Raw genomic sequence first — 24131 nt, 5'->3', positions numbered from 1 at the left:
AAGATGTGGCAGTAGATTGGCAGCTCCTTGGCAAACTACTAATCAGAGTCTATTTCTTCATCTGTAAAATCAAATGATTGGATTAGGTGTTTTTCTAGCTTGAAATTTGCTGGTTATATTTTATAAATGGAATAGGCTGCCCTTCTGCCCTTCCCCTCTCCAAACTGTATTTTACCCTAGGTATGGAAAACTGAATAGGACTTAATTCTAGTGCAAGTCCAAAGAAGTATTTCACCAAGTTTAAAAAAAACTGGCCACAGAATTGCAAAGTCAGATACCTATATGGTTCTAGATAGAAGATACAAAAATTAAAGGACCTAAAACCTAAAACCTGAATCATGTAAAATATTTTTCTGAGTGGCTAATTCACAAGACTGTACACAAACTGTACTTTTTAGGGAAAAAAGAATGGGAATCCATAATCAGTTTTTAGGAACTAGCAAGATAAATAGGCATAAAACATAAGGCCTTCAGTCTCATCCAAATTATTCTACAGAAATAACAATAGCAACAGTGTTTCTCAATTATCATATATTTAAATATGCATAATAGTAACCTTTTGATATATAAGCATGCACGAAATTGACAGGCATATGATAACTGAATACGCTACTTAAATTACAGTTATATTATGGTTGATTTCCATCATAACAGAAGTATCCTAGATTTAAAAAAAAACATACAGTGGTCTTGAAGATAGTTATATTGCTGTCTTAACTACCACTGCTTCAAAATCCAGGGATTTGATTTTTTTTTTTTTGAGTGAGAGACAGAGAAAGAGAGCATGAGCGGGGAAGGGGCAGAGAGAGAGAGAGAGAGAGAGAGAGAGAGAGAATCCCAAGCAGGCTCTATGCTGCCAGCATAGAGCCCAATGCGGGACTTGAACCTGCAAACTGTGAGATCATGATCTGAGCTGAAATCAAGAATGGGACGCTTAACCAACTGAGCTACCCAAGCTGCCTTCAGGAATTAGAATTTCTAAAGAATCTAATTTCCTATCTCCAAGGAAAATGTGAGCCTTGTGTTTATAATTCTCAGGAAAAAAAAAACCCTCTAACTTAAATCATTTTTATTATTTTGGTGTTCCTGAATTTGTATATTAAACACAAACTCTTACTAAAAAGTACCAAAACAAAATGTATTCATGAACTGTAATGTTTAGAGCCCAGACAAAAATTAGAGTATATAAAGTAGCTTAGCAAGAATAAACCTTTTTAAAAAAGATTCAAAGTTTTCCATTATAGCAAATTTTAAGGGCTCAAAGAATTCTACCCTAGGGTAGAAGTGAAGCTTAAAGGATAGAAACCAAAAAAATAGAAAGTAACCAAAGTTAGTGTTACAGCCTCTGTTTTTTGAATTTAGTAATCAAACAGACACATACAGCTACAATTGTTCTACCTACATCAAAACAAATCAGTAAAATATCCTTTATTCTTATGGACCTTTTAGTGAAACCACCATGATGAAAGGGTTGTAAGCATTTCTTGAATTGATGGAGTTTCACTTAATATTTGGAAAGCACAATTCCTTCACTAAATAAACATGAGCAGATCTTTGTCACATGCCAATTTTTACATCTGAGGTAATCTTAGGCCAACCTTCTTATAACTGCCTAATAATATTGTTGTCTGTTTGACTTCAAGTAATATATACAAATACTTTTTTTAGTGTTTATTTATTTTTGAGAGAGAGGGAGAGAGAGAGGAGTGGGGGAAGGGCAAAGGGAGAGAGGAGGACAGAGGATCTGAAGCAGGCTGTCAGCTCAATGCGGGGCTTGAACCCACGAACCGCAATACCATGACCCGAGGCAAAGTCACACACTTAACCAACTGAGTCACCCAGGCACCCTATAAATACTTTTTAAATTAAGTAAACTGAGGGTAAATTAGTTTTGAGAATTTGATATCATTTCTTGAAATAATAGGGATTATTCTAGGATAGCAGCCATTAATCTGGAGTCCTTAGATCCCTATATCTCAAAGATTCAACTCACTGAGATTTTATGCAAAATTATATGTTCAAATACATGTAGTCAGCAATTTTTCTCAAATCCTCAAAGGGGTCTGTGGCACCAAAAAAGGATAAAGAATCACTGTGTTAGGGTAGCTCAAAACCAGAATTGGGAATCACAAGCTTAAGGACTAAGAAGGTGAGGTCCTTTGGATATATACCAATATCTGATAATCACAGATTTAAAGTCAATATCTCAATAAATCTTTCTTGGAAAATCAGAATTTCCTAAAAAGCAGATGTTGAGCTATCTATTAAATCAAATAAATGTTGTGTAAAAATGCTGTGTAAAGGAGCACCGCAAATGTATTGATTATAGCCATGTTTACAATTTGGAAGAGGCAATCAAGGAGCTACTATGCTGTCTATAAGTCAGAGTGAAGGAATAGAGCATGTTCTTTCAAACCCAAAGCACTCAAAATAATTGACCTCACAGTATACTTAGAAATGTGATGACATAATAAATCTGTTTTATCCTAAAGTTATCTCCCAGCTATTAGAGTTACTTAGCACCACCATCATGTTCCTTACATTTATTCAATAAATGTTTATTGAGTACCTATTATGTCTAAGGCACTAAGTATACTAAGGCATTACTCCCAAGAATATAGCTCTGAACTAAGAAGACAAAAATCCCTACTTTCACAGAGCTCATATTTCACTGAGGGGGCAGAGACAAGTACAAAAGTAAAATACTACAATATGTTACATGGCAATAAGTTCATAAAGAAAAACAAAGCAGAGAAGGAGAATATGAGCCCCAGAGGGAATAGGAAGAGCCCTTCAGAATAGGATGGTCTAGGAAGACCTCACTGAGAAGGTGACATATTTGACACTTGGGGGGTGACATTTGAGAGACTAAGAGAAGAAAATACCTGGGGCATAAATCCCATAAGTGGGACTGGCATGTGGAAAGGCCCCGAGGTGGGAGTATGCCTGGTTTAACTGAAGGACAGCAAGGAGGTCAGAGCGATGAGAACTGAGTGAGGGCAGAAGAAGCAAAACATCAGAATGCCAGGTCAGATCCCGATGAGCCTTACAAGTCGTTGCAAAGACTTTGACTTTTACCGTAATAACAATGCTGAAAAGAACAATGAATGCAGGTTAGAGCAGTGGCTCATAGGGCTTTTTGAGACATAAAGTTGGCAAATTGCTTCACCAATAGTTTTTTGACTGAATTATCACACTGAGCAACCATAGGCTCAAATAGAGTAGATATTTCACTCTTTGACAATATTTTAGCTTTTTAGGATTGCCACTCTGCAGAATTGATCCCAGAGAAATCCATATCCTTGGATACCTTAAAAATTGGATTACTCCTTTATCTCCTGCAAAGCAGATTGGGCCCATCTCTGTGCAACTTTGTTCTTGGATAATTTATTTGCTTTCTCTCCCCCGTTACGTTTCCTTTTCTGTAAAATGGAGTATATATCACCTATTCTTATTTGGCTTGCAGGTATTTGTGAATAATTTTAAGCTTCTTGGAAGAAAACTACTATATAAATTCAATGGAACATCATTACTACACTCTTCTCTAACAATACCCTGTACTACCAATTCTGGTTCCTAACAGGACGTTTATAATAGTACAGCACTCATTTATAACATCTTTTTCCTCTACTGTACTTAGCAATTTAAAGGGAAAAAAAGTACCAAAAAGTTCCAACATTTTCCAATGAATAAAATGTAAAGGGCCTTCTATTAAAAACAAAAACAAACAGGGACATCTGGGTGGCTCAGTTGGTTGAGCGTCCGACTTCGGCTCAGGTCATGATCTCACGGCTTCTGAGTTCAAGCTCCTCATCAGGCTCTGTGCTGACAGCTCAGAGCCTGAAGCCTGCTTCAGATTCTGTATCCCCTCTCTCTCTGCCCTTCCCCTGCTCACGCTCTGTCTGTCTCTCTCAAAAATAAACATTAAAGAAATTTTTTTAAACAAAAAAACAAAACCATGAGCTCCAGAAATGTCTTTAATACCGTATAAAAAGTAAACTTTGGGCATGCTTCGGTGGCTCAGTCAGTTGAGCATCCAACTTTGGCTCAGGTCATGATCTCATGATTCATGAATTTGAACCCTGTGTCAGGCTCTGTGCTGACATCTCGGAGCCTGGAGCCTGCTTTACATTCTGTCTCCCTCTCTCTCTGCCCCTCCCCGACTCGTGTTCTGTCTCTCTATCAAAAATAAATAAACATTAAAAAAATTTTTAAATTAAAAACAAAGGTAGATACTGATTAAGTAAACATTCTTTGGGTGCCTGGGTGGCTCAGTCGGTTGAGTGTCTGGCTGTTAATTTCAGCTCAGGTCATGATCTCGCAGTTCATGTTATTGAGCCCCATGTCAGGTTCTGTGCTGACAGCATGGAGCCTGCTTGGAATTCTGTCTCCCTCTCTCTCATCTGTCTCCCTTCCCCTGCTCGTGTACTCTCTCTCTCTCTCTCTCTCTCTCTCTCTCTCAAAATAAACAAATAAACATGAAAAAAATTTAAATAAACATTCTGATTTACAAATATCTTTGCAAATGAAACACAAATGAGAGAAATAGAATGAATACAGAATACAGAGATTCTTAGAAACTAGCAGGATACTGTGTATTCTGGATCAACCTCAGAAACTAGTACTCATCATTTTCATTCCTTTCTAGTCTGGAAATAAATCATTTATACAAAGTCTACACTGGTGTTCTGGTCATCTGTGGCATTCTTTGATGTACAGAATTTTAGAGCAAGAAAAGCTTGGGCTTTCAGGTTCAAGTTCCAACTATGCCACCTACTAGCCACATAACCTTGGCAGATACTAATATTTGAGCCTCAATTTCCTTATCCGTAAAATGTGAAGAATAAAAGTATTGCGCTTCTCTCACAAAGTTATTATGAGAATGCAATAAGCTAATACACGCAAACTGAATAGCATGAATTTGCTATGCATTATTATATTTGAATCTCTCAATTTTACAGATGGGGAATCTAAAGCCTAGAAAACTGTAGTAACTATTTTGACCCAAATCACCCAACTACTTAGTGACAGAGCCAGAGCTAAAATCAAATCCCTTGAGCCACAATGTAGTCACTTTGTCAACTACAGTTTGCTAAAGCATCGTCTCACCGGCTTTGGCCAAAACTTTAACTATTAAGATTTCTCTCCCTCCTCAAATAATTCATTTCAGGCCCTGACTACAAATAAAGCAAAAATGCAAAGATAGGATAGCTACTTGTTGACTAATAGGTAAATTAAGGGACAAGCAGAGACACTGTGTAAGGGGGAATCTGTCCAGGAGGTGTTCACTGCTAGTGGCCAAATGCCAAATCACCACAACTCCCACTGTAGGGATGAAGCCACAGGACAGTGCATTCTAATCTTGATCATAACTTTATCCTACAGCCTAAGAAAATCCAAGACAACCAGCTGAGCAGGAAGAGTGTGATAGTCAAAGAATTGTTGAGCTCTCTTGTGCTATGCTAAAATCCTCTTGGTTTTTTTTTTTTTTTTTGCTTTAAGAAAAAAGATTGAGGGGCGCTTGGGTGGCTCAGTCGGTTAAGTGTCCAACTTCGGCCCAGGTAATGGTCTCACGGTTCATGAGTTCGAGCCCCTGTGTCAGGCTCTGTGCTGACAGCTCAGAGCCTGGAGCCTGCTTCGGATTCTGTGTCTCCCTCTCTCTCTGCCCCTCCCCAGCTCATGCTTCCACTCTGCCTCTGTCAAAAATAAATAAACTTAAAAAAATAAAAAATAAAAAAAATTTTTTTAAAAAGATTGATTTCAAGTTGGCCCTTCAAATGACATTTATAAATAATGAACAAGAAATGAAAAAGAAAATAGGAATGTAATCATTTACAGAAGAGGTAGCAACACCATTACTAGAAATAATGGAAATAAACCTCAACAAGAGGTAAATAAACCAGAAAACTGGACAATTAGGCCATGCATAAGCTCTAGCACATTTTCCATCTACAATGGTATAAACCAGGAGAAAAGAATATACACAAATGAAAAATAAAAACAGTAATAAATCATAATCACTATCATCTAGTCCTTTTTATCAGACATAGACAAAGAATTAGGAAATCTAGAAAATTTCCTTGACATGGATTAATTGAGCAAAATGTAAAGAAATGTTAGATTTTCTGAAGCTCTCTGAGAATTCCAGAAACCATAACAAGGTTACTATTTTTTAAAATCATTGTTCTTGTACTTTTACATTTCCCAATGCCTACATCCCCAATCTTACATCCTCAATCTTAAAAAGACCTGACGACATCTTTGAAGACAATCAAACTTAACAGGCAGCTAGAGTAATTCACAGGCAGAAGGATACATAGAATTATCCAAAATTCCTCAAAGCCAATAGAGAAGACTGTCTTCAGATTTGTGACACCAGGTTACAGCTATCTATCAAGCAAACTAAAGTGCAGCAAAGCACAACTTTAAGAGATATAAACTTCAGTTAAATGGAAGGCTTGGTTAACCACAGTTGAGTAAACCTTAGTTGTAGTGTAATCTGATAAGGAACAAATAGCATGAATGCTAGAATTAGAAACCATGTATCGCCACTCTAGAGTTCTTTGAAAGAGTTAATCAAATAGTGGATAAAGAAAAACTGGTGCATATTATTCAAATAGTTGTCTTTGTATTTTTAAAATAAAGTCTCTCATAAGAAGCTATTAAGAAAATTTAGTAGCTATTGTGGATTAAGAATTGGTTAATAGACAATAAACCAAGACCAATGCTGACAGTGTCCAGTGCTTAATACTAGACCTGTACAAGTTTATTAATGACCTAAAAGAAGCTTACGTGGACAGAAAAAGTGAAGAAAGACTAAAAATTGCCAATGATGCAAGCCACCCTATAATAAAGGGTGAAAGGCCTTGCTAAATAATAGATACAATGAAATTTCCTCTTCACAAAGTAAAGAAACAACGTGTAAAGTATACTGATAGGCTCAAAGTTAATAGTTAATAATAATAATAATAATAATAATAATAAAAAGATTGGCAGGATTTACCAGAGAGAAAGGGTAGAGCAAGAGAAGATATGATAAAGATTGGTAAAATAATGAATGGCAAAGAGAACACCAGCTAGTCTCTGTTATATACCTTTTCCTTTCTGAATACACAGAGGTTTATGATAATAAAAGGTAACACATTTAAAATAAAAGAGACACTATTTTATACAGCATATAATTAACCCATTGAACATGCTGCCACAGGACATTAATAAGACACAAAGCTTAGTATGGCTCCCAAAGACCACAGAGATATTAAAATATGGTTCTATAGTAAAACTACTTAGGGTAAAAAATGAAAATGGAACACATACCTCATGCTTTAGGGTATTAACTAGGCAAGTCCAGGAAGTCTCCTTTCCAATTATATTCAAAATTCTTTGTGACTTCAATTTTTAAATATTCCTAATTCCATCCTACAGTTCAAATTATATGTATAGACTCGTCCAAAAAGCCTTTGGCCATTTTTCCCAGATACATTATTTTTGCCTGTTTATTTCTCTGAATAGTTAAGCCTTCCATGTCATCCAATTCTTCTTCTACTTAATTTATCCCAGTTTCAAAATATTGCTTAAAAAGTGACCATGAAGAACCACTAAATCATATATGCTAAAATCCATGTTTGGAAAAGAGAGTTCTATACTTTGTTAAATTTTCTCACCTCCTTAAGTAGACAAAAATTGAGATCCATACAATACTTTGGTTCTGTTCAAATCACAAAATTAAAATCTGAGTTTGGATACTGGAATAAATCATATTTAGTAACATTTTAACCTATATCCAAGAGCTACAGCAAGTGTCCTTTCATAAAATGAATTGTAATCAATAAGCATCATAATTTTATGGAATGAGACACTAGAACGCCACAGCAAAAAGGTATAGCCCTTTGGGCTCTATCTTCACCATGGGGAATGGTAACTCATCTATGAAATGCTATGGACCCAGTCAGTTCATAAATTCAACACATAAAGAGTAGGCTATGAATGAATCACAGGCAAAATTCACAGCCTGAAAGCCTAAGAAACTGTGTCTGAAAAGATCTGTGGGTCAATAAAAAATAGATGTTAAATTAAAAATTTTTCAAAAATAAAATTATGTATAGACAAGACCAAAGGAGGCAAGTTTACACCTTGTGTCCATTTTGTAATTCAGTCCTCTCCATTTTGGGCTTAGCTATAGGGTGCTCCACGTGGTATAAAGCCAGCCATAGCATTCAAGCTTGGCTGAATTTTAAAAGTGACACAGTAATCAGATATGCTCCAAGGGCATTCTAGAATTTCAGGGTGCTGCTGACCATTGTAACCTCCTTACAATTGTATGGGTAACAGATGGTAGCTAGACTTATTGTGGTGATCACTTTGTAATGCATACAATATCAAATTATTATGTTGTACACCTGAAACTAATATAATGTTATATACCAATTTTAACTCAATAAAAAAAATATCAACCTCCTCAGTGTTCACTTCAAATTTAAACAGGATATAAAGTATGATCCTCATGTCAATTAAATACAAGTCCGTATATTTAATCTATCAAAAAATAGCGTCCAGAGTACTGGACTTGCAAAGAAAGGTCTTACGTGGATCTAAAATGGCAACGTAACACCAGAGTTAAAAATAAGCAGATGATCTTCTAAAATGTGGAATTTGTATGTTTCTTTTTTAGAATAAGAATTTGCTTTAGAATGCCAATAACGCAATATCCTTAAAAGATGGAACAAACAGAAAACTCAACAGCAGAAGCTCTTGTATGGTATTTGGTTTGGGAGACAAAAGAAGAAAGACACATTTCGAACAGATGGAAAGTGAAACATAATAAAGTTATCCTTACCTGCATTAATTTTCCTTCTGCTGGAGTTATTTCAGCAACACCAGCAAAAACACCTTCCAAAGTGAGATTCAGTTTTCCTGTGGGGTCCATTTTCAAGGGGATCACTCTGATAATAGCTTTCTGCTCTGCTGATCTTTCAGACTCCACCGCTGCTGCCAATACCAGTCCTGTGCGTCCAAAGCCTGCCTGCAGGGTAGCCATCAGCAGCCAGGGCCAGAGGGCAGCCAGCTGCAGCTGGTGGCCACCACTCATGCTACCAGCTGCAGCAATGCACCTCGGCCATACATACTGCTTCCACTAGCTAATACCAAATGCAGGTTCTCAGATCCAGACAAATATGGAGGAAAAGAGAATTTATGCTTCAGTTTCTGAAAGCCAAGTCGTAGTTTTGGCCCTTCCTTTCTCTAAAGTATATTCCCAAGAACAGGTGGCATTCCTGATCTGGCAGAGAAGAAGGTGTTTTCAGCCCACTTCTGCTGCAGGGATGTCATTTTCTCCCATCTTCACTATGATTAGTAAAGATATCACCACTTCTGTTTGGAATTTCCAACTTTGCTTGAGGTTGAATGTCACATCCTGAATTTTTATTATGTCAGATCACTTGGTGCTGGTCTTCCATATGCATCAAGTTGCTGAGCCACTAAATCCAATGTTAATGAACAAAACAAGGCAAAGTAAACAACTAAAGCCATGCACTGAAGGTGAGAGTGAGAAACGCCAGCTCGGAAAATGAAGAGATGGTCCTTTTTAAGCCACAAAACTTGTCAATGGTCATAGGAGGATTTTTGTTTTAATGGAGAAGGAGAGGGTACAATATATTTCAGGCCACACCGTGAGGGATGTCCAAAGATGCTATAACACGTATTCATAAAAGTTTCCACATTAAACTGTATTTTAGGGTAGCCAAAGTTCTAGACCCATTGAATTTATAATACTTTTCATGAACTTAAATATACTATCATTTTTAATGTTCTACCTAAATTTGTCTATAAGTTAGATGCTAATTTATATGTCTTCACATATTACAGGATAATCCTGAGTATCACCGCTTTTTCCAACTTTCAAAATTCGAAGAATATTTGAAACGTTTAGCTTTCCAATTATTTTTCCCAGTTAAAATTGATATTTCTATCTTTATTTTCCTTTCTCTGTTAGGGATTCCAGCTTTTATTCTCCTGCTTGAGAATGTCAAGTACTTTGATTTCCCATGAGATGATTTTGGAAACTACTTTATTATCCAGATTTTATAATCTGTAATTTTCTAGGTTCATAAGTAAAACAAAGGACCATTCCTAACACGTTTTCAAATTCCTTGAGGGGGCGGGGAATAAAAGATAGGGGGAGTAGGGAGGTGATTAGTCTACAGGCTCTAAGTAGAACACCCTGAAAAAGTATAAATAAGCCTGAGTAGAGTAGATCTGTGCTATTTCTAGGCACACTTGAGAATTTGGGTCTTTGTACAAACAAAATCTGAGTTCTAAGATATTAAAATGTGCACCCTTAAGTAAATATAAATGCACTTCAACCATAAAGCCCGCCGTGTTCAGAGGTCAAGTTAAAAAGTCTTATAAAGTCTTCAGAAAAAGTGCTGAAAAGCCAAGCAATTGAACATGAACCTGTTACATAGATCCTTTTCTTTTGCTGAGGCAGAGGGAGAAAAATAAGAATTTCAAAAGAAATCTGCAAACCTGTTGCGCTGTCGGGCCCACTGGAATCCACGGGGGTGAAACAAATTCAATTATGCTTTTATAGGTCCTGCTCAAAAAAGGTTTCAACTGCTTAACCAAGTACAGCTCATTCTTCCACCTTCTTACACTGCAACCAAACCAAGTGCCCCACACTGTAGGTAGGTGCCGAGAAATTCCGCAGCCTGAAAAAATAATCCATGCAGGTCAAAGGCAAACATTTACTCCAGGGTTAGAGCTACTGTTCCCAAGACTCTAAAAGCACTTATAAAGGATCCAAAATCATTTCTGAAATCTCCTTTCTAACAAAAGTTCTTTTTCTCCCCGAACAGCATATAAAATGATCAAATCTTGAGAGAGAAAAGGAGCAAAGTAGCAAATACATCAGCAACAATTCACTACCAGGAACACAGAAAATCCCAGAGGGAGAAAGCAGTATCTCTGAATCATGGATGGGCTTGGAAAGTTCGGAAAGATTCGAGTGCTTCCCTTCCAGAAAGACAATTCTGGATCAACTCCCTAGAGGAGGAAGCCTGTGGTTTGTAATTGGTGTTCTAGCTCTGACTCCCTCCCCTGGGACTGCAATCACGCTCTCTACCTGCTGACACAAAGTGAGGGTGGAGCAGCTACAGGCAACCACCCCCCCTCCCGCCCCTCCTCCTCCTGGCTGGCTAGGGCAAGGGCTGGAGTGCGCGCACACTTAACTGAGCCAGACATGTTCTTTTGCTCTCTCCTCTCTCAGCTCCTCTACTCCCTCTATTGAGCCACAACCAAACTGCATCCAGTTCAATGGGTAAGCAAGCTACCACAGGTAAGTCAGGTTCACTCAAACAGGTATCTAAGCAGATTGCACCCAAGAGAACATAAATGGTGGTATAAAGAAATAAAGAGAACAAAATAATGAAAACGCGGAACATGAAAGAGGGGACACAGGGCTTTGCAAATGTAAGTTCAAAGGGGTTTCTGCTCTTTTTGGGCTTTCGTGTCTATAAGTGGCACAAAGCCAGAATAAAGTCATCCAGTGCTGTAGTGTTTACTGCTGTCTTATGTCTGCTACCCTGGCAGGAACTCTGTCCATTTTATGCATTCTTTTTCTTCTGCTTTTACTTACTTTAAATTCAGTATCTCCTTTCTAAAACTGTTCCTGTATGGAGCTTTTAGTCAGGTTGATGTCAGAGGTCTTGAGCCTGTTATTTTCTTCTCACATCTTTGGGAGGTCAGACCTATGCCCTCAATGTAAGATTGCAAGTAAGTCTATGTCATAAATGCAACCAAAGGGGCAAAATATATATGATTAATGAGAAGCCTGCAGGCAAAAAGAAAACCCATTTTGGCTAATAACCACATTCATGAATTATATATAACCCTTTTAGTTACCTTGTCATTAGAATGCAAAAATTTCTCATATGTGTTTCTAAAATTTGAATTTTCATATTTACCAGGTTATATTTGACTGTGGCCAGACATTTTATTTTTGACCTTTTGACAATAATCTTTCCAAATGGTACAAATGTACAACAGTATGAATGTGGTTAACACTACTGAATGTACACTTTAATGTTTTAAATTGTGGTAAGAAGCATATAAGATTTAAAAATGTTTTGATTTTACAAATGAAAGCATACAGATTGATCATCTGTAAAATGTGGATAGCAATAATTGCATTGTAGGTTGGTTGTAAAACTTAAATGACATAATACCTCTGAAAGCAAAAAGTATAGGAGCTCTCTTCACCTTGAGCATTTTTTCCCTAGAGAAGGTTTATGGGAACACTTTTGACATTTTAGGCCTAATGACTGACATAGAGCAGAATAAAATATATTCTTAATTTAGCATTTTTCTTTGTTGCTTGGACCTTAGGAATACAATGCAAGTATAGACCTTTACAGCTCTTTCCAAAAGAATATATCTAATTCTCAATCAAAAAGAATGCAATCTTGCCTTTCGCAACTACGTGGATGGAACTAGAGAGTCTTATGCTAAGCAAAATTAGTCAAAGAAAGACAAATATCATATGACTTCACTCATATGAGGACTTTAAGATACAAAACAGATGAACATAAGGGAAGGGAAGCAAAAATAATATAAAAACAGGGAAGGAGACAAAACATAAGTCTCTGAAATATGGAGAACAAACAGAGGGCTGCTGGAGGGGTTGTGGGGGCGGGGATGGGCTAAATGGGTAAGGGGCATTAAGGAATCTACTCTTGAAATCATTGTTGCACCATATGCTAACTAACTTGGATGTAAATGTAAAAAATAAATTAAATTAAAAAAAAAGAATATATCTAATTCTTCTAGAGAGAATTTTTTACATCGGTGGTTTTATATTTTTATTTTATGTATGTTGTGTAATAGTATAGTATAAATAATGCAAAATACACATTACTATATATTTGATATATGCAAAATTATCTTAAACGAAAAGTGACCTACTAATGGACTTTACCTCACCTATTCCTGCTTGAAACTTAGAAAGGAGTTAATAAGAGACCTAAACCTAAGAGTTAATAAACACACTTAGTTGAAAGAAGGAAGAAAATATAGATGTGGTTGCCCTCTCTTGAGGAAACTCCAAGATCTAGGAATGATGAAAATATGTATCATGAACCTGGATATCCGCTTAGATACTCAGGATCAAACTAAACAGCCCAATGTACTTTACTTCACTGATACACTGTATTTATTGGGTCACCAGAACTGACAAACAAGAGAAATTATTCTCTGGCTTATCCCTCAGGTTATCTACGACAACGTCCACAGAGATATCATAAAGACGTCATTACCATGGTAATGAAATGCCATGTCACTAATATTTACTACCTAATCTTACCCGTGAGAAATATCATCCTTCAGGATCTATTTTCACATCTGGATTGACTAAAGTTACTGAAGACATGAGTCCTTTTCCTAAAAAAACAGATTTCTATAAATATGTCCAAGAATTGTCCTTATCCTTAATGGCATTTTAAAGATTCAATCTCCACTCAATCACAAATGAAGAAAAACAAAAAAAGCCAGGACATTTTTTTAAGTAGATTCTTTGAAAAACAGAATACATTCTCCTTCTTTTTTTTTTGTTTTTGTTTTTGTTTTTGTTTTTGTTTTCAATATATGAAGTTTATTGTCAAATTGGTTACCATACAACACCCAGTGCTCATCCCAAAAGGTGCCCTCCTCAATACCCATCACCCACCCTCCCCTCCCTCCCACCCCCCATCAACCCTCAGTTTGTTCTCAGTTTTTTTTTTTTTTTTTAATTTTTTTTTTTTTTTCAACGTTTATTTATTTTTGGGACAGAGAGAGACAGAGCATGAACGGGGGAGGGTCAGAGAGAGAGGGAGACACAGAATCGGAAACAGGCTCCAGGCTCTGAGCCATCAGCCCAGAGCCTGACGCGGGGCTCGAACTCCCGGACCGCGAGATCGTGACCTGGCTGAAGTCGGACGCTTAACCGACTGCGCCACCCAGGCGCCCCTGTTCTCAGTTTTTAAGAGTCTCTTATGCTTTGGCTCTCTTCCACTCTAACCTCTTTTTTTTTTTTTTTTTTCCTTCCCCTCCCCCATGGGTTTCTGTTAAGTTTCTCAGGATCCACATAAGAGTGAAACCATGTGGTATCTGTCTTTCTCTGTAATACATGATCTTTCAAATTTTGCTATTATTAATACTAGTCATAATGACTTAGTTTTGTATTGATCACCAGTTAAACAGTAAAAACAAGCAAGACAACTCCAGTTGAAACACTCACTTTATTGTTGACTGATTGAAATTTATTGTGCTTAAGGTGCTGAAATACTGAGGAGCTAGTCAGAAACCTTGTTAGTATGCGTCAGACCCTACTGGCCAATTCACACAAAGATTTTATTTTATCTTCTGACATTTTTCCCAAGTCAGCGATGATAGCTTTAGTTGATAGACAGCAGGCATGTGAGTATAACAGGAGATCCAGCTCCTTGGTCTGTTGTATTCACATATAAAAAAGTTTGGAAAGCTGATAAAGGCATTTCATTAATTAAGCCATGCCAAGGTTTCTGCTTGACATATGTTCCTCAAAGGATATTATCTCTTTCAACAGATACAAAGCTAAAAAGGCATATTAAGGGAAGGAATGTCACCTACACAGTTTGTCAGCTTCTCAACATGACAGAGAAAAGGCAAAGTTCCTTCATTTGGAAATTGGGTCTCCTCTTCACATACTCTGCCAAAATACACAGTCTGGCCAAAAGATGGAGGAGTCTTGATAATCTGTTCATCTTTTTTAAACCTTGCTAATAAAGATGAATAAATGCCCATCACGTGGACATCAACTAATCTAATCAGATGGACCAAACAGGTCACTTTTCAGAACCTACTTTCATATCTAAACTGAGTCACTGCAGACCAATACAGAACTCATCCTTTTCCAAAAAACTACTATCTCTGTTAGCACGTCTATGGTTTGACATCATTGGGAAGGCACAATGCAATTTAAGAGATGAATTGTTACACCCACAATGACTAGCATAGTATTTATGTCATATCACTAAGTGCCTTTTCTTTTTAATTAGTTTCATATTCCTACACTTTCCTTTTGTTTCTGCAATTCTTATTAGGACAACCAAAGCAGAATCCAATAAGAAAGTTCTAGTCAGTGTAAAAGACTTTAAAATCATAAAGTTTCTTGCTATCACTAGATGAGCAAGTGAGGGATCAACCACAGAAAGTGGACACCCAAGATACCTCTCCTAAAAACCGGTCCCACAATCCTACTACTTGAATTTAGAATCCTGCAGAGAGGATAAAATAAAAATGTTATGGTATATCCCACTATCCAAAATTCTCTCAGAAGCTTAAACCAGACATAAACTATTACAAATGTCAGAGGTATAGCTTCTGTTAAATGACTGATCAGGTTTTCCCAAAATTTTGCACACAGTATATATGGATGAGAATTTACATGTACCGAATGTAAAAATCTAAAGTAAGAAAACAGTGTTAAATCTCTTAATGTTTTTGTTCACACATTTCCCCTTCAAAATAAATATCTTACACATGCATCCTTTATCCTTCTATTGTGCAATCTTAATAAAAATATAAAGCTTTAAAACTTTTAACTCTACCAGCATTTATAAATATATTAAACAAATTTAAAAAATTTTAGAAGACATTTAAATAAGTGATATATAACAAAACCTTCTTACCATTTATGATAATGTATCATTAAAATTAAAGAAAGATATGAAAATAGAAGAATGCTCCCATTAATATAAAACAATCAGGAGCTGTTAAGTGTGATGGATGGTCCAAGTCCAGGTGCCTCGCTTTTGAAACAGAATGTTGGGTTAGGAAGTAAGAGCATTTCCTGGTTAATCAGTTAGAAAATTAGCTCTTTCTCAGAGTTTCTTCCCTGGAATTCCTGACCCATTTAGACCTGCGATCTTGGTGACCTCACATGCCTTTGTTTCGCACAGTCTCCTCTAGAAGGATCACAGTGTGACTTGAAACAGATAGACTGAACTCCCCCTCTGGAATTGTGCTGACTAAAGTTTGAGAGTGGCAAGACAGCAAATCAACACACACACACACAGATTATTCTCCAGTACCATAGATGCTGCAGTTTTTAGATGCTTCTTGACTGTAACAGAAGGCCAGGACTTTCCATTTGAAAGGGATCTGGGTGCAAAAAAAAAAAAAAAAAAAAAGTCTGCTAGATGTTTAATAGTTTGTCAAGGTAAATAATCTGAACTGAAAAGCTGTAGTAAATACCAAAATCCCAATTCTCAATTAACAAAATTCTCAATTAACAAAACAAAAATACTTTTTTTTTCCTTAACAGAACTGAAAAACTCCCAACAGTGTGTCATGTGCAAGGCTAGTCTGCCCTCAGCTACAGCTAGTGCACAATGTCACGTATGTCCTCCATTCCTCACTCTTTTAATTCTTCCTCCTTTGGAAAGTGCTCCTGTTTGCAGGCCACGTCCACCAGCAGATGAAGATCTAGAAAGAAAGAAGATTTGTTTACTCACTCTTGGCCTCTCAGATTGGAGAGTTTGATAGACCAGTCTTCAGACAAGAAGAACAAGTTGCTCGTGGTTAAGTGTAGAATTGGTTCTAAAATTCTATTATCTCAGTTTTGGGACATTCCTGTACCTCTAAAGAACACAGATGCAGCCCAGTTGTTAACCCAGTGAGACCAAAAAGTGTACAGTTGCTATCTTTTCAATGATGCAGCTAAGCCTCTTTTCACTTCAACTGCCTTTTATTATAAGTGAAAAATTAAGGAAAAGTGTCAAAGGGATCAAAGTGAAATATACACACACAAATGAAAATTCATTTCTTTGATCCTATAAAGATGAGTGGGTGGTGGGTTGTGAGAATATGAGAAAATAATGCCTTCAGAAATACAATGTTAAAATAAGTAATCACTACTTTTCCAAAGTTGATTGACTCCATACAATTTCCCCTTACTGACAACACAGCTGATCTCTTGCAGAAGAAACACCTACCTGAACTGTCTGTAAAAAAGAAAGCATACCCTTCATGGAGGTCAAGAGACAAAAAGGGTCCACTAAGAATGGAGAGAACTAAAAAACTGAACTCTCAGCTCAAGTACTAGGTTTTGTAATACAAAGAGGCCATGTATGGGAGTAGAGCTAAATGGCCTGAGTAACACAGGCAGAAGTCAGAGGATCTTACTGTGGCTTCTAGACTCAAGCTAATTAGTTTACAACTTCCAGAGCAACATACAGACTTCTAGTTTATAATTTCTAGGGGAACCACCCTTTCTAGGTTTGTTTTGAAGCTTACGATTTTGCCATAGTAGCATTTGGGAATGAAATTAAACTAAACTATATAGCATAAGTCCTTTACTTCATTCTAGACACAGACTTTTGTCACTGTATTTCTAGAACACAGCCTCTGTGGGACTGATCCACAGACTGGGCAAGAGAGCTGATTCAACAAAATAATTCTACCACCATATTTGAGAAAATCCAGAAAGCATATGGAACAATAGCTAATTTTTGCCATATTTGGTAAAAGGTAGACCAGTCACTAGGGGCGGGTCATCTCATCTGGTGAATACACTACAACCTAACCATAAAGAACAAGCAATTTATCCAGATGAGCATCTTATAGTGGGAGAAAGGCCATAATTTTATCACTTAAAATTGGCTTCTTGTATATCCACGATCATAGCAGCATTATTCATAATAGGCAAAAGGCAGAAGCAATCCAAGGACCGATGAATGGACACATAAAATGTGGTATATACATACATTGAAATATTATTTAGCTTTTAAAATTAGGAAATTCTGATACATGCTACAACATGGATAAACCTTGAAAATATTGTGCTAACTGAAATCAGTCAGTCACAAAAGGACAAATACTGCATAATTCCACTTACGTAAGGTACCGAGAACAGTCACATGTATAGAGACAGAAAGTGGCATGGTGGTTGCCAGGGGCTGTTATGGGAGTTGCTGTGCAACGGACAGTTTCAGTTTGGGTAGATGAAGAAGTTCTGCAGGTGGTTGGTGGTGATGGTTGTGCAACAAATGCGAATGGACTTAGTACCACTGAACTGTACACTTAAAAATGGTTAAAATGATAAATTTTATGATATGTATATTTTACCACAAAAGTCTTTCTTTAAAGTCTATATAATAACAAAAATAGTGATAGGTTAAATTTATATAACATCTTTTTTTTTCAAATAGTTTAAAGTGCATTATTATAAGGTCATCTAATTAATTCTGAGGCGTAAATTGATACTGGGAGCAAGAACCTCTACACTAAGTCTACATGGTTATTAAGTAAAGCCAGTGGTTTCTAAACCTCGTTGCACATTGGAATCACCTGGAGGATCTTTTAAAAAATACTGATGCAGGGGCACCTCGGTGGCTCAGTTGGTTAAGCATCTGACTTCGGCTCAGGTCATGATCTCACGGTTTGTGAGTTCGAGCCCCGTGTCAGGCTCTGTGCTGACAGCTCAGAGCCTGGCGCCCGCTTCGGATTCTGTGTCTTCCTCTTTCTCTGCCCCTACCATGCTCGTGCTCTCTCTCTCTCTCTCAAAAATGAATAAACAGTAAAAGATTTAAAATAAAAAAAATACTGATGCATAGGACTCCTACCCCCATACATTCTGATTTAATTGGTGTGGAGTGCTACTTAGGCATCAGGATCTCTAAAAGTTGACCAGAAGATGTAGGAGTAACACCTAATGATTATTCTCTAAACATCTCAGCTCCATATTGGGGGGGGGGAGGGGGGGAAGGACAGGCCAAATGGTAATAGAACATATTAAAATAAGACTTGGGAATATGAATAGACCCAGTTATAACCCAGCTTTGAAAGCAGAGTAGGAATTCTTGATAATGACAAAGGTAAAGGCTATTAAAGCAACTACAGATTTCACATGGGGAGGTAAACTGAAAAACAGCAGCAACAAACTCCCTCTTTTTTTAAGTTTATTTTGAAAAAGAGAGAGACAGCACAAGGGAGGGGCAGAGAGAGAGAATCCCAAATAGGTTCTGCACTGTGCAGAGGCCGACACGAAGCTCCATCTCACAATTTGTGAGATCATGACCTGAGCTGAAACCAAGAGTCAGAGGCTTAACCTATGAAGCCACCGAGGGTGCCTCAAACCCTTTTTTTTTTTTTTAAATCAGTGAACAAATGTCATTCATTTCATTGCTTATTAAGACTTTACCATATTGATAGGTTCAAATAATGGACAAGAACACATCATAGATAGGCATGTTTAAAATAGAAATAGCCTGTGTGTCTCTTTAATAGCCTCAGAATTAGTTATGTAAAGTAGTGTGAACAACAAACCCTCTTAACCTTAATGATTGGACTTTAAAATAGCACTTGGCACACAGTTTCTAATAATGAGCATCTAAACATAGTAATTTTATTAAAGTGAACTTCCTTCATTAGCAAAGCTGCCAATCAAGAAGTTAAAAGAGTATAGAGACCAATAAAAATATGAAAAGACAGACTAGCCTGGTGCTACTAGAGGTTTATATGACTTCATTTAGAAGAGAAGCTTGCATACTCACCAGAGAAGGTAAGTATTTGGGGATCACAGTAGCTCAGTTGGTTTGAGAGTTGAAAGGCCTTGAGGGCCAAGAGCATTGCATCTACTTGTTTGGGAATGTTAATTCCTTCCAAGAGCACCCTCTAGGGTTTGGGGGTTATTATCTAAATGAAATCTCATCCATAATCCAATAGCTACAAAATGAGAAGTCCTTCCTTTAGGAATGAATAGAACTTTGCTTGTAAACCTTCAATTTCCCTTAACCAGAAAGTTAACATCCCATGAGAACATGAGTGAGTGTAGCTTCTACTATAAAATTAATATTTGGGTATATTCAGTTTAGAGTGATATCATTAAAGAAATTGGAGACGCATGACTGAATCTAATTTCCTTTACCTTTTGGTATTTTTGATCCAAAACGTATTTCCTTAAGTAAACTTGTGCTCAAAAAGCCTATGCACAGCATGGCAAAGACTGTGACTGATCATCTCCTAACAAAACACACATCTATTGAAATCAATACAATCTGGATTATTTAATCAACTTGTAGTCTATTTGGAAAAAAAAAAAAAAAACCTCAAAGAAAGTTTGAAGTGTGACATGTTCCTACTTAAACATGGCAGACATCTTCAAAATAACTCAGTTACAGAAGGGCACTGATAAATTCTGGAATATAGGATGCCCCTGTTCAATGAGATATCAAGCAACAAAATGACATCCAACAGTTAATGTTAGAATCATAGTATTTCAGAATTTGGAAGCAAAGGAGTCCTTAAAGGTGATTTCATGAAATTTCCTTATTTTTATCATAAATAATGTACTGTGAGAGTTGAAACCATACTGAGGGGAGATAGTCCTAATGATAGCGACAGTTGAAATTTAAGTGATACTTTAGGAATTTTACCTTTGGTTCCTATCATTACTTCTTTAACCTTTTAGTATCAAAATAAAAAAACATTTGGCCATCTGTAAGAACTAAACTGAATACTAGTCAATTTGAGCCCTCCTCACAAGTACCTCCTTACTCTCTTAAGGGCTTCTCTGGTCATCAAGGATCAGGGCTGTGAAAAGATCAGAAGCTAAGAACAAGAACTTTCTAACACAGGGTGCAACAGACTGAATGTTTAACTCCCTGAAATTCATATGTTGAAACCTAACCCCACTGTGATGGGTGTTAGAAGCTGGACCTCTGGGAGGTGATTAGGTCATGACAGCAGAGCTTTATGAATGATATTAGTGCCCCTATAAAAGAGATCCCAGAGAGCTCCCTCATCCCTCCTGCCATGTGAGGCAGCTCAACTAAACTTCATTATAGACACTGAAATGTGAATTTCATATCATCTTTATGTGACATGAAATATTCTCCTTTTGATTTTCCTCCAGCCATTTAAAATATGAAAACTATGGGACGCCTGGGTGGCTCAGTCAGTTAAGCATCCAACTTCAGCTCAGGTCATGATTTCACAGCTCGTGAGTTCAAGCCCTGCGTCAGGCTCTGTACTGATAGCTCAGAGCCTGGAGCCTGCTTCGGATTCTGTGTCTCCCTCTCTCTCTGTTCTTCCCCTGATCGCACTGTCTCTCTGTCTCTCTCTCAAAAAATAAATAATTAAAAAAAAAAAAACTTAAAAAAAAGTCTACTGGAATTTTGATTGAGATTGCACTGAATTTATAGATCAGTTTAGAGAGAGCTGTCACTTTAACAATGTTAGATCTTCTTATCCATGAATATGGCATATCTTTCCACTTTATTTATGTCTTCTTTAATTTCTTTCAGCAAAATTTATAGTTTTCAATGTAGAGGTCTTGGACATCTTTGGTTCGGCCTATTCCTAGGTATCTTAGGATTTTGGTCTTACTGTAAATGTTTGGTATTTTAATTTCATTTTCCAATTGTGTGCTGCTAGTTTATTAAAATACAATTGCTTTTTATATATCAATCTTATGTCCTAAAACCTTGCTAAATTCATTTATTTGTTCGTTGTAGATTCCCTAGATTTTTTTATATAAGTAATCATATCATCAACAGATATTTTTACTTCTTTCTTTTCAATTTTTATGCCTTTTATTTATTTTTCTTTCCTATTGCAATGGCTAGGCCCACCAGTATAATACTGAATATATAAGTGGTGACTGTAGGCATCCTTGCCTTGTTCCCAGTCTCTAAAGTTTGGTTTTCAGCATTAATTATGATCTTTGCCATACATATTTTATAGGTGCTATTTATCAGTTTGAGGGATTTTCTACTATTCCTACTTTGTTGAGAGTTTTTATTATGAATAAGTACTGACTTTTGTCAAGTGCTTTCCCTGCATCTTTTAAAATCATTGTAGAGTTTTTCTCCTTTATTCTGTTAATATAGCAAATAACATTGTTTAACATTTGAAAATCAATCAAGCCTTGCATTCCTCAGATAAATTCTATTTGGTTGTAGAGTATTATCCTTTTTAAATATTGTTGGACTCAATTTACTATTTTGTTAATGATTTTTGCATCTATATTCAAGAGGATTAATTGGTCTATAATTTTTGTTCTTATTTTGAGGAAAGTTTTTAATAACCAATTCAACTTCTTTAATAGAAGTATGTGAATTTTGGTAAGTTATATTTTTCAAAAAATGTGTCTATTCCATTTGTATTCATTGATGTAAGACTGTCCACAGTATTCTCTTATTCCTTTAATATCCATAAATTCTGAGGTGGCAATCTCTTTCTTTTTTTTTAAGTTTTATTTATTTAAGTAGCCTCTACAACTCAATGTGGGGCCTGAACTTATGACCACGAGATCAAGAGTCACATGCTCCACCAACTGAGCCAGCCAGGCACCCTGGTAATCTCTTTCTCATTCTTCTTTTCTTTTTTTTTTTAATGTTTGTTTCTTTTGAGAGAGACAGAGAGGGCCCACACAAGTAGGGGAGGGGCAGACAGAGAGAGGGAGACACAGAATTAGAAGCAGGCGCTAGGCTCTGAGCTGTCAGTGCAGAGCCCGATGTGGGGTTTGATCTCACGAACTGTGACATCATGACCTGACCCAAAATCGGATGTTTAGACACCAAAGCCACCCAGGTGCCCCTCTTTTTCATTCTTGATAGTTATGATTTGGGTTCTCTTTTTTCTTGATCAGTCTAGCTAGAGGCTTGTGAACTTTGTTGATCTTTCCAAAGAGCCAGTTTTATATTTGTTAATTTTCTCAATTGTTTTCTATTTCATTGATTTCTATTCTTATTTTATCATTTCCTTCCTCATGTTTACTTTGGGTTTACTTTCCTCTTTTTTTTTTTTTTTTCTAGTTTCTTATATTGAAACTTCAGGTCATTGATTTTAGATCTTACTTCTTTTCTAATATTAGCTAGTATTTTCTAATATTAAAATTTCTAATTTAATTTAATATTAAAGCTACACACTTCATGCTAACATTGTTTTATTTTTTTAAGTTTTTAAAAAATGTTGATTTATTTATTTTGAGAGAGAAAGAGAGAGTACGAGCAGGTGTGGGGCAGAGAGAGAATGAGAGAGAATCCCAAGCAGGCTTTGCACCATCAGCTCAGAGCCCCACATGGGGCTTGAACTCATGAACCACAAGATCATGATTTGAGCCAAACTCAAGAGTCCGATGCTCAACCGACTGAGCCACCCAGGCACCCGGCTAACATTGTTTTAGATGCATCTCACAAACTGATATATTTTCATTGTCACTCAGTTCCAAATATTTTCTAATTTTTCTTGAGATTTTGTTTTTGACTTATGGTTTAGAAGTATGTCACTGTATTTCTGGATATTGGAGGTTTCCCTGGTTACTTTACTGTCATTGACTTCTAATTTACTTCTGTTATATTAAGAGAATACACTTTGTATTACTGTAATTCTTGTAAATTTATTCAGACTTGTTTTATGGCCCAGTATACGACATCTCTTGGTGAATGTACTATGTGCACTTGAAAATAATGCATATTCTGTAGTTGTTGGATGCAGTGTTCTATAAATGCCAATTAAATCAAGGTGGCTGATTATGTTGTTCAGATCTCCTATGTCTTTACTAATATTTTGTCTAGTTATTCTATCAATTACTTAGATGGTGTATTAAAATATCCTACTATATTGGGGCATTGCCTGTTTTTCCTTTTGTCAATTTTTGTTTCATACATTTTGAGGCCCTATTACTACACAAAAACACATTTATAATTGATATGCTTCACTGATTAACTGTCCACCATTATGAAGCAGACTCTCTTTATAATACTCTGTCTTAAAGGCTGTTTTATCTGATATTTAAAAATAACCATACCAGGCTTCTCATACTTCCTGTTTGCATATTATATCTTTCCCCACACACTTACTTTTAACCTATGTGTCTCCTATAGTCAGTCTATTGTAGGAGTTTGCTCTTTTATCCACTTTAGCAATTTCTGCCTTTGAATTAAAGTTTTTAAAACCATTTACATATAATCATCATATTGGTTGAATTTGGGTCAACCATTGTATTATTTGTTTTCTCATTGTCTTCTTTATTTTTCCTTCCTTCCCCCTTTCCTGACTTCTTTTGGATTATTTCTATTGTGTTGGTGATTATCCTAGAAACTACAGTACCTACT

The 24131-nt window shown here is 36.5% G+C and overlaps 2 protein-coding genes across 3 annotated transcripts in view; both read right to left on the bottom strand.

Annotated features, from left to right (window-relative positions):
- RNF43 (ring finger protein 43) overlaps positions 1-11106 on the bottom strand; it is a 64712-nt gene extending 53606 nt beyond the window's left edge. Inside the window, exons 1-2 of one of the 2 annotated variants that reach the window (XM_045488236.1) lie at positions 10525-11106; positions 8837-9476 (exon numbers count right to left, since the gene is read on the bottom strand). In XM_045488236.1, the coding sequence (XP_045344192.1) occupies positions 8837-9088 (252 nt within the window). In that variant the 5' untranslated portion in view covers positions 9089-9476; positions 10525-11106. Of the gene's footprint in view, positions 1-8836 lie in introns of both variants that reach the window. The other variant, XM_045488235.1, reaches the window with a different exon arrangement.
- Positions 11107-14251: 3145 nt separating this feature from the next.
- The window catches only part of HSF5 (heat shock transcription factor 5), a 36706-nt gene continuing 26826 nt past the window's right edge, over positions 14252-24131 (bottom strand). Inside the window, exon 6 of the mRNA XM_045488233.1 lies at positions 14252-16497. Coding sequence (XP_045344189.1) covers positions 16427-16497 — 71 coding nt within the window. The 3' untranslated portion in view covers positions 14252-16426. The remainder of the gene's footprint in view (positions 16498-24131) is intronic.

This window comes from Leopardus geoffroyi, chromosome E1, assembly GCF_018350155.1.
Source record: "Leopardus geoffroyi isolate Oge1 chromosome E1, O.geoffroyi_Oge1_pat1.0, whole genome shotgun sequence".
Lineage (NCBI taxonomy): Eukaryota > Metazoa > Chordata > Mammalia > Carnivora > Felidae > Leopardus > Leopardus geoffroyi.
This window is presented reverse-complemented; position numbering and strand designations above follow the sequence as displayed.